This window comes from Pantherophis guttatus, chromosome 3 (assembly GCF_059756535.1).
Source record: "Pantherophis guttatus breed Tessera chromosome 3, ASM5975653v1, whole genome shotgun sequence".
NCBI classification, from domain to species: Eukaryota; Metazoa; Chordata; class Lepidosauria; order Squamata; family Colubridae; genus Pantherophis; species Pantherophis guttatus.
The window spans coordinates 55,280,262-55,292,006 of NC_142065.1; the positions used below are offsets into that span (position 1 = coordinate 55,280,262).

The window sequence follows — 11,745 nt, forward strand, 5'->3', positions numbered from 1 at the left end:
ATCTATATTTCAGAATTTGCCTCTGAGAATGATCACCGGGATTTTGCTGGAGAACTTGAAGTTCTTTGCAAGCTGGGCCATCATCCCAATATCATCAATTTGCTGGGAGCCTGTGAGAACAAGGGTGAGTGCCAGTGACTCAAGATAAAATAATCTCTGCATTTAGATCAGGGATTGGGAACCATGGCTCTTTATGACTTTATGACTTTGATGATTTGTGGACTTCAACTCCCAGAATTCCTGAGCCAGCCATGCACAGCCAAAGTCACCCTAAATCACTCCTTTACTTAGATTAAGAGAAAATTAAGAAAAAAACCACATTATTTTCATTATTTCCATTTGTCTGCTTTTTTTCTCCCAAAATAGAGCATATTGTCTGAAGAGACAAAAATAATGATTAAAAAAAAAAAAACTCTTAACATGGCCATTAATATTTCTTTCTGTCTTCTTCTCTTTTTATAGTATTTTTATTTAAACATTACAATTAAACAGATAAAAATTAATATAGACTGAAAATCCAAAAGAATAAAAACAGAAAATAGAAAATGCACAAAAGAAGAGAGGAAAGAAAAATGATTTCTCATTCTTCACATGGTCCTCAGCCCTGCTTTCACAAAGATGCCTTCAGTCTACCATTCTTCCCCCAGAACCCTGATTCAGGAAAACCAGACTTCTAACCTACATCCCTCTCATCTCACACGAGGGTGGTTCTTAAGTAGGACCTCCCTAAATGATGTTACAATATAGACAGTGTCAGTACGAGCAAAATTCTACCTGAGGAAGATCAACTGATTGGCCCAGAATGGCACTGTCCAATATTTAATTGATATTACAAGGCAGAAGGATGTGTCTGCTGAAGCAAATACCTTCCACACAAGTCCTGCTGCATAGAATTGATAGACCAGCAAAGGAAAACAGACTGTCCAAACTGTCTCTCCACACTGGCATTAAATGGCATTAAAACCGCAAATGCATTTTAATGTATACAATGAAGTATGTTAGAGCAAACAAGTCTATGCACAGCATCCATGTCCAAACTTTTTATTCAATAAATTTCTAAGTGAACAGAAGCTGAAACAATCACAAATATACTGACCACAAGGGAGCAGCACATGATCAGTTAGCATCTCTCTCTCCCTCCCTCCCTCCCTCCCTCCCTCCCTCCCTCTCTCTCTCTCTCCTCTAAAAGCATAAAGGAAGATGAACTGTATATGTTGTTGTTGTTGTTAGTTGCGAAGTCATGTCTGACCCATCGTGACCCCATGGACAAAGTTCCTCCAGGCCTTCCTGTCCTCTACCATCCCCCAGAGTGCATTTAAGCTCATGTCAACTGCTTCAGTGATTCCATATCCAGCCACCTCATTCTCTGTTGTCCCCTTGTTCTTTTGCCCTCAATCTTCCCAGCATTAGGCTCTTCTCCAGAGAGTCCTTCCTTCTCATTAGGTGGCCAAAGTATTTGAGTTTCAATTTCAGGACCTGGCCTTCTAAAGAGCAATCAGGGTTGATCTCCTTTAGGACTGACTTGTTTGTTCGCCTTGCAGTCCAAGGGACTGCACCATAGTTCAAAGGCCTCAATTCTTTGGCACTCAGCCAAATATATAGAACTGTATATAAGTACTATCAAAAGATAAATGACATAATTTTGTAAATGTTATACAAACTAGTTATGCTGTTTACATATTCAAAGTAAGAAAACAGTGAATATCTTAGGTGCAGAAGTTTCACCCCCTTTTAGCCAATACTTTGGCAAAAGTTACACTTTTCAAACATTTCCTGTCTTTATATTCGGGGTGGAGGGTGGGGAGAGAAAGAGGTAAACAATTGGAAGGAAGGGCTATAAACTTCTCCACCTGCCATATTCACTGTTATTTTGAATCTGTACACAGCCGAACACAAATAATCAAATTTGCAAAAAGAGATCATGTTTCACTTGGCACCATTTAGTGGTTGGATCACTTTTTGTTCCCTTCCTAATTCATTGAAATGTGATTTGAATGGAGTGCTGAAACTTTGTTTAACTGTGATGGGGTCTAAGCTGGTTATCAAGAAAAGCAGTTGAGGTTACAGCAGCTGGCTCAATCAAAGAATCTCTGAGTGGTGGTCAAAGTCTATTCCTATTAGGAAACATTAATAAAAGGATCAACCATACATGTATTATTATAATCACAAGTGCTTGAGGTATTAAGATGATACAGTTTGACAGACTTTGGCTTAACCTTCTAGGTTACCTATACATCGCTATTGAATATGCACCCTATGGGAATTTGCTAGACTTCCTACGCAAAAGCCGAGTGTTGGAGACAGATCCTGCCTTTGCCAGAGAGCATGGGACAGCCTCAACCCTCACATCCCAGCAGCTCTTGCAGTTTGCGTCTGATGTAGCCAAAGGCATGCAGTATCTGAGTGAAAAACAGGTCTGTATGCCAAGCAGCCCGACTCTCTGGACTCACTGATCAATTATTTGCTTATCTAGTTTCTGTTTCTGCTGTGTTTCACAAACAAAGAATGGTAGAACTGTGACTATTGTAGGGAATGACTTCACAGGACTAAAATAGTACAAGTGTTTTCAGAAGGAATTATTGGGAATTTTAAGAGCTAGAAGCAACTGGGTATTGTTCTAGTATGAATTAGAACTGAATGAACTAGAATTTTGAATCACAGATGGTCTTGCATTTTCAAAGAAATCCTTGAGAAATTTAGGTATGAGATACACCAAGGAATTCCAGTCCATTCATAGTAGAACATGTGAGTGTTGTCATTGCCTGTAAAACAGTGGCATTCTCTGCCACTAGCTATATGACTTATTATTGTTGCCTCTTTCCTAGTTTATCCATCGAGACCTGGCTGCCAGAAATATACTGGTTGGTGAAAACTTGACCTCCAAGATTGCTGATTTTGGTTTGTCCCGAGGAGAAGAAGTTTATGTAAAGAAGACAATGGTAAGTTTGGTAGAGAATCACAGCAAAGTGGGAATTAGAGTAACTAGAATATTCCTTGAGAAACACTCTCCCACATTGCCCAGGCTTCTTTTCAGTGGTGGAATTCAAATTTTTTTACTACCGGTTCTGTGGGCATGGCTTGGTGGGTGTGGCTTGGTGAGTGTGGCAGGGGAAGGATAGTGCACAATGTCCATTAACTCCCCACTCCTGGGGGAAGGATATTACAAAATCTCCATTCCTACCCCACTCTGGGGCCAGCCAGAGGTGGTATTTGCCGGTTCTCCGAACTACTCAAAATTTCTGCTACCAGTTCTCCAGAACCTGCTGAATAGCACCCCTGCTTCTTTTCCATTTTGAATAAGAGTGTTCCATATCTTTGTCTTTGTTGTCTCTCCTTCTTCCCCTGTTTCTGATTCAGGGACGTTTACCAGTTCGTTGGATGGCCATTGAATCCTTGAATTACAGTGTATACACAACTAAGAGTGATGTGTGAGTATCCTATCCTTTGGGAACAGGGTTCAGATTTCAAATGGTAGGCAACGCTCAATCTATCACAAAATATTTTGATCCGTTTCTCAGCTGATATAACAAGGAAGGTATGTTGTGGCCAATGTTTGAGTCAAGCATTTCCAACTAGCTGTATTCTAGGTAGATTGTTCATGCTAGCTAGAACTTATAGGAGCTGACATCCAGCAAGTTTTTGGATGTTGAAAGACATATAAAGTGACTTGCAATTCGTAAACAGAAGGTACTGACTTTTTAATATTTTCTTTTTCTTTGTAGATTAAGTAAGGAACCAAAACCAAAATAAAACGTAAAAAACCCAACACATTCTATTACTAGGCTAAATGTACTAAAGGCCCACAGCCCACATCCTAACTTATCTTTCTGTTGCAGGTGGTCTTTTGGAGTCCTTTTGTGGGAAATTGTGAGCCTGGGTAAGCTCCTATCTAGTGGGAACAGGTTGGACTTTGTTCCCCCAATTATCCTTCCATAGTCTGCATCCTACTTGGGGCCCACACTGCATTGTACAGTTTGTTCTTCTCATAAGTTCCGCTTCCTCAGACTTTTCTCTGTGGCAAGAAAACTTCTTTCATTTTGTCTCAGCAAGATGAAGTAATCAGATTAAAACATTCATTATGGAAGCAAGCACAAAATGTGAATAATTTGAGGATTCTCTTGAAGGAGAAGATAAAGTTTACATAAGTTCCTATTTAGCATTCCATCTCATGCTTGTTGCTTTGATATTTTCAACAATGTTGCACTTTTCACTGGATGGAGACAAAAGATAAGATGGTACTAATATAGAAATGGACAGTTCTGGAAGAGATGGTAGCATTCAGATACCAGCTTTGTCCTGATAATTAAAGGCTGCTATATATATGCATCATACCCCCAAATGGGTAAATATGGCATTTTGTCTGCTCTGTCTTTCCTCTTGCTAGGAGGGACACCATATTGTGGCATGACATGTGCCGAACTTTATGAAAAGCTGCCGCAAGGATACCGCATGGAGAAGCCTCTCAATTGTGATGATGAAGTGTAAGTAGAGGATCTGTTCAAATATCCACTTTCTGCATATTTCATTCTCTACTGTCTAATGTATATTACATATTTAACCATATTCCATTGATGGTAACTGGCAGACTAGGACTAGGTTTTCACATGTTCCCGTTATTTCATTCTGGTGGAAATGATAAAGGGAAGTGAAAACAGACTGCAGGCACTCCTCAATTTACGACAGTTCTTTTAGTGATTGTTCAAAATTACAATGGCAGTGAAAAAAGTGACTTATGACCATTTTTCACACAACCTTTGTAGCAGCCCCATGATCATGTAATCAAAATTCAGATGCTTGGCAACTGGTTCATACTTATGACCATTGCTGTGTCCTGTGGTCAGATGATCACCTCTTGCAACCTTTTGACAAGCAAACTCAATGGGGAAGCCAGATTCACTTAACAATTTACTATTACTTATCATTCACTTAATAATGGTGGCAAAAAAAATGTCGTGAAATGGGGCAAAACTCACTTAACAAATGTCTCACTTAACAACAGAAATGTTGGACTCAATTGACGTTGTAAGTTGAGGACTACCTGCACTAGCATTTCAGAGTAGATCACCCTGGCATTTCCTCTTCCCTCAATGTTTTGATGTTGTTGATGTTGATGTTCAACATTGTTGTTGAATGTTTTTAATTCATCATTTCCTCCTGCAGGTATGAATTAATGCGTCAATGCTGGCGGGACCGGCCATATGAACGTCCACCATTTGCTCAGATCTCAGTGCAGCTCATCCGCATGCTAGAAGCTAGGAAGGTATTGATATCAAAAGATAATCCTACTGTGATCTAAACAATTACTGTGACCTCTAGAGTATTTATAATCAGATACCATTGCCCAATGTTACCAGTAGAATAGCCAAGGCACTAGTTTCATGGCCTTCAGTTGAAAAAGTCACAATGTCAACTGTATCTCTCACTTTACTTCAAAATGATGGGATACAAGTAGCCCTTAGATATATAAACCAATAGGATTATATCAAGCAATTCTCCCAAGGCATGATATAGAATTTACTTTTAGCACTATCTCAGTATAAGGTGAATTACTATTATCATTTAGTCTGTAATCAAAACTAGAAGGAAAACATAATTTCAAACAAAGGATGAGAAGAAATCTCCCTTCCGAGTAGTCTTTAATATGATTAATATTAATATGTTTCTCCTTTGCCAGGCATATGTGAACATGGCATTATTTGAGAACTTCACTTATGCAGGAATTGATGCAACGGCTGAGGAAGCATGAGGACTTAACTTTCAACTTTGGCGATAAATAAGCCCAGATGATTGGGACTTTCTTGTGCATTTGCCTCCTGGTGATGTCAACAACTTACCATACAGACTGTGCTGGGCACAGTGTACAGATGGATGCTGTTAGTTTAGAAGATCCTGCAGAAATCTTAACATGTCAACTTTCCCTAGAGTGGAGGAGAGTACCCTTGAATGGATTGTTCCAAAATGTGGAGCTTTTGAAAATAAAACTTTAAAGGTATTTCCTGTGTAAGAGAGAAGCCCCTCACTCCAAGGGAGAACATTGTGTAAAGTGCTCCACCATATTGAAGAAAAAAGATCTAAGAAGTTTGGGATCCAGTCAAGGATATCATGATTACAATGCACACCATACAAGAAAAGATAGGCTCACATTACTGCAAAATTCCTTGGACAGTATTACTGAAAAGGTGGGGCTGTTGGCAAACAATGCAGTTCATTCCAGAACCCAATTCTCCACGGAATAACATCTCCATAATGATCCGTTTCATCAGCCCCACGAACTAGTTCAGATCAGGAAAGCAACTCCACAGGAAAACTAAAGTTACTTTTATTGAGACTGACGATAATTATGGAATCTTGTGAGTCTGATTGTATTGTATCTCACTGTCAGATCTGCCATCACACCGCTTGGGCTCTGCTTCACTTCAATGGCAGCCTACCATAACAGATGGGGAGGGGGATGACAGGAACCAGAAGTGCCAATCAGAGACAACAGTTGAATGATCCAAGGACATGGGCATGGGAAAGGAATATGAATGCCCACCAAAGAGGTGCCAAACTGTAGAACTCTTACCAAAACAACTAATTTGAATTTTATTGGACACTAGCAAGATGACCAAGGGGGAGGGTCTGGGAGAAGGGAAACTTTCCAGGTTTATGCAGAAACTTTCAGATCTGGCTTTTCCTACGCTGTAACTACTTGGCTTTAATAATAGTACATCTTTCACTACGAATGGAGTTCAGATTCTTTCTTTCCTAAACACCTTTCTTTCCTAAACAATCTGGGAGAGGTCTGACACTCATTGTGAATTTTGGAGGCATCTGTCTGAGCTGCTTCCAAATGTTTCCCCCTCACTCTTGACTTAAAAAATGTTTCAACCCTTTTTGCCTAAGTAATGGTTCCTGAATATTAGGAATGCATACCTTGCCATAACTTTATTTGCTTACTCTCTATACCTTTTTTCTCATTTCATTTCTAAACCACAAACTCTTAATATTCCCATACAGTTAGGGAATTACACAGAAATCTCCTTCAAATTACCAGATGTTAACCAGATCTCAAAATAATATTTTGTCTCTTCAGAATTATATTAAAAAATACTTATTAAGTTAGGACAAACTGTAACTATCATTACTGGAATAAAAACTCTGTAATTAAGATGAATATTTTACCAAAGATGCTTTTTTTTTTTTGTTTCATGACTTTACCAATGCTTGTAACTTATACTTCAAGTAAACAATGGCAGATAGGTATCTCTAAATTTATATGGCAAGGGAAATAACCAAGAATTAGATACAAACTATTGCAAGATGTTAAGGAAGGAGGAGGTCTGGGTTTACCAGATTTGAAATGGTATTTTGATGTTTGTTGTTCGATCTGACTAAAAGAGTGGATGACTCCAAAATAAAAGGTTACTCGAGCTAGAGGGCCATGAATTAAATTTGGTGATCACCCCATAGCTTAGGGCCGGGGTACTTACAGGACCACCTTCTGCCACCAATAGCCTCCCACCGGCTGGTTCGCTCCCACAGAGAGGGCCTCCTCAGGGTGCCGTCGGCCAGACAATGCCGGCTGGCGACCCCCCAGGAGGAGAGCCTTCTCTGTGGTGGCACCTACCCTTTGGAACAATCTACGAATGATCTCCGACCTCCGGACTTTTTGTCGGGCCCTAAAAACTTACTTTTTTCAGTTAGCCGGTCTGTCTTGATTTTATGGTAGGTTTTAAAATTTGATACGGATTTTAAATTGACAAGTTTTAAATTACGGGCCAAATTTGTTTAATTATTTTAAATCTATTTTTAACTGTAATGTTATGTATAAATGTTTTTATTTTGGCTGTTCACTGCCCTGAGTCCGAAAGGAGAAGGGCGGTATAGAAGTTTGAATAATAAATAAATGATTATTGGTTTTTATCTCAAAAAATTATTTCATTATTATTATTTTTAGGTTCCATGAGCCACAGGGATGACATTATTAGAGTGGAAAAGAATAATATTTTCAGCTTCCCCACCCCAAAGCTGAAGGGTTGGGAGATGGCTATTATAACATATATTTTAACTCTTTAAAGAGGGATATGGCCAAAGCGACTGGGAAAAAGAGCCAGGATCATATTCAGCTTAAAGACTGCAATTTACTCAACACATTCCTATAACTTCCAGGATTCCTGATACTGACATTCCAAAAATGTCTTAGCCATTAAGAGGTAAATGATATGCGCTGGACAAAGGTTCAGATCATGGGTGGGTTCTACTTATCTTTACTATCGGTTCGCAACGGGATTGCGTGCGTTGCGAACCGGTAGTTATAACCATTATACGAAAATGGCTCTACTGGTTAGTATTAATGCATACAAATAATAGGAAATGAAATCAAATGCATCTTCTTAGGATACCAGGACAGAGAAGACTAATTTGGATTTGTGGTGGAAAAGGTTTCTTGTATTATTGAGTCATTATCATATCAGATTTTATTGTGTGTCAGTAGAGATGATTTTATAATAAAGGCAGAAGGTAGTAGTGACAATCCAGAAATCTCCATATCCCTATTTCAGTAAAAGCCTATCTATTCATTACCATGATATATAAATAAGTGTAGTTGCCATTGTGCGATGTTTACTGAAAAGTGTTGTGTTTCTCAACATTGGCAATTTGTAGGAGTGGAATCCTGGGAGTTGAAGTCTACATACCTTCCTCATTAAGAAACACTGTCCCAGTGTCTCTTTTTCAATTACATTTATAAGTACTCAGAACAGAAGATGAAGCAGGAAAGAGTAGGATATACAGAACACTCCCTTTTACTTCATTATGGTTACACCAATTAACTGTTAAACCTGATATGGAACAGCTATTTAGCAAATGAAATTGATGTCCATTTAGATCCCACAGAGCAGGTGGGGCAATTGTGCAGATTAAACTATGTCTTTAGCACTCCCCTTTATTATGACATAATATTGAGAGTTGGCCTACTTTTAGCTTTCTTCCTAGGATATTTTTAAATAGTTTAAGATGCAAAATAGGAAAGTAAAAGAAAAAAATGGAAAAATCAATGCATGCATGTAAATCAGTTTTTCCCCTCTGTTATGTTTTTGCAGAAATGTAAGTTCATTTCTTTGCTGGTTCTCCCTTCCTACTTTGCATCCTGAATCTTAATCTTGTTTGCCTCAGAACTAGTAGCGGCTGTGAATTCAGAACTGTGCTTCAGACATTGTTATGTGGATCTCTTCTTCCTTACCAAAACTTTTCTTCTGTTCCATACAAAAATTATTTCAAACACCTTTTTCATAAATGAGTTTTTCCTAACAAATTTTGTTTCAAACTCTGGACAAATTATACTTCAAATATTAAGTCATGCTTCCAAGGGATTATAAATGACACACTCCCAACGAAATCCTGAGTCACAGCACCCAACCCTTCTGAACCACTGTTGGTAAACTATTTTTTACCAACTTAATTATAAACTTTCCTTGGGCTATTTCAGGACAGGCTGATGGAGAATTATTTGATTTATTTGCACTGACCTACTATTTCCTACCCCTTGACTCTGTCTACAAACTTTATTTTGTATTACCAACCCCATTTAGAATCAGGTATTATGCTCTGTCAAAACTGAGGCATTTACGTGGTTTCTTCTCACTAGCTACAGATACATATTATAAAATCATTCAAGATAGTTATGACCTAATTACTCAGTATTGTTTGTTATGTGAATTCCCTTTCCCTAGAAATGATCCAAAGTCTATTATCATTTTGGATGTCAGAGTTACATTTAACCGAGGGTTTTTCAAACTTGGCAACCGTAAGATGTGTGGATTTCTAGAATTCCCCAGCCACCATAGGCTGATTTAAACATATCATGATGTTTCAAGAAATCCTCATTAAGACCATTAAGAAAATTTAATGTTGATGTAACATGTCTTCAAGAAACTCATATTAAGGAACAAGACAAGAAGTATTTAATAAATAAAAGATTAGAGAAGGAATCTGCTGATATAAAAAAGATTAATGGAGTTGTTCTATATATAAAACTCAAATTTAAACTTGTTACTTTTATCAGGTGAACATAGTAGATTTGTACCAAATTGAATTTAATGGAATAAAATCAATAGTACCTGGACTTTATGTGCCAAATGATAATAAAAACAAACTTTTTGAATATCTTATGGATTAGTTACTACCCTTTTCATATGAAAATTATCTTATTTCAGGGGATTGAAATGGAATGATTTCCCCAGTTTTTGATAGCACAAATACCAAAGGGATTACATCCTCCCAGGATAAACTACCAAATATTTTTTTTAAAGATGGATAATTTAGCACTGACAGATTCATGGAGGCTCTGCTAGAAAATATACTTTTTTTTCAGAATGACATAAATCTTTTTCAACGATTGTCATGATATGGATTTCTAAAAATCTTGCAAATAAAATTCTAAAAGTTAATATCTTACCTAAATCTTTTTCTGATCCCAACTAGTTCATCTGCTTTTAGAAAAAAGAGTCTGAGTTATAGATGGAGATTAAATGAAACTATTTTACAAAAGGAAATAATTGTAAAGCACTGTAAAAAGAAATTAAATGAATCCTTTAATAATAATCTGGGCAAAGGAACAAATTTAATAACTGTTTGGCATGCTAGCAAAGCAATTATTAAGAATTATTTTATACAATATAATTGCCTAGAGAAGAAAAAATCCCAGGAAAAGATGCAACTGTTCCAAAAAGAGTCAGTAGTCAATGGCTTTTATCTTCCCAACCCCAAAAGTTCTCTAAAAGTTGTCTTTGCATTCAAGGTTTTGGGGTATCTGTTATGATGGGATATGGACTATGGGGGATGATATTCCCCCATCACTTTTCTATTGCAATGAAGATGGTGATGATGATGATGACAGCAGATTATATCAGTACTTAAATATGAAAGCAACAATAAAAAACAAAGTAATAATACCACTGTCATATGTTAATGAGTAACATAGAGAATAGACTGGGGCAGTGGTGGGATTCAAATAATTTAACAACCGGTTCTCTGCCCTAATGATTTCTTCCAACAATCAGTTCACCAAGCTGCTCAGAAAGTTAACAACCGGTTCTCCCGAAGTAGTGCAAACTGGCTGAATCCCACCAGTGGACTGGGGTTTCCTCTTCATAGACTCATAGGGCTGGAAGGTACTTTAGAGGTCTTCTAGTCCAACCCTCTGCCCAAGACAGGAGTACTTATTCCATCCCAGACAAATGGTTGTCCAATCTTTTGGCCTGGACTGATGGGGTTTTTAACGGGTTTTTAATTGTATCTGATTTAATTAGGCATTTTAACGTGCATTATGGATTGTGGTTTTATTGTTGTGAGCCGCCCTGAGTCCGTTGGAGATAGGGCGGCATATAAGCCTAATAAAATAAATAAAATAAAATAAATAAATCTTTTCTTGAAAACCTCCAGTGATGGAGCATCTTCAGATGTTCCTGAAAATGGTGGTCAATGCCAGCCAACTACTTTTCTTGGTTCTCCAGAAATCTGGCTCTTGCTTATTCATATGATTCTATCACATTGCTCCCCATCCTTAAATATTCTTAACAGTGTATTAGATAGTGGGGAAAGAGTGTCCCTTTTCACTAATGAGGGTTGATGGTCTATATGGATTATTTCTATTTCAAGACCATCACCAACACTTGCCTGCCCCTCATACTATCCCATGTGGGATCAGAGGATGTTTATTTCCTGTACAAGGACCTATCCTCCAAGGCACCACCACAAGGGCAG

At 37.9% G+C, this 11,745-nt stretch overlaps 1 protein-coding gene across 5 annotated transcripts in view; it reads left to right on the forward strand.

The window, feature by feature from the left end:
* TIE1 (tyrosine kinase with immunoglobulin like and EGF like domains 1) overlaps positions 1 to 7,915 on the forward strand; it is a 40,061-nt gene extending 32,146 nt beyond the window's left edge. For all 5 annotated transcript variants that reach the window (XM_034414831.3, XM_034414833.3, XM_034414830.3 and 2 more), the window contains 8 exons: positions 14 to 124; positions 2,224 to 2,414; positions 2,826 to 2,939; positions 3,358 to 3,428; positions 3,837 to 3,877; positions 4,385 to 4,481; positions 5,161 to 5,260; positions 5,675 to 7,915. In XM_034414831.3, coding sequence (XP_034270722.2) covers positions 14 to 124; positions 2,224 to 2,414; positions 2,826 to 2,939; positions 3,358 to 3,428; positions 3,837 to 3,877; positions 4,385 to 4,481; positions 5,161 to 5,260; positions 5,675 to 5,746 — 797 coding nt within the window. In that variant the 3' untranslated portion in view covers positions 5,747 to 7,915. The remainder of the gene's footprint in view (positions 1 to 13; positions 125 to 2,223; positions 2,415 to 2,825; positions 2,940 to 3,357; positions 3,429 to 3,836; positions 3,878 to 4,384; positions 4,482 to 5,160; positions 5,261 to 5,674) is intronic.
* Positions 7,916 to 11,745: the final 3,830 nt, after the last annotated feature.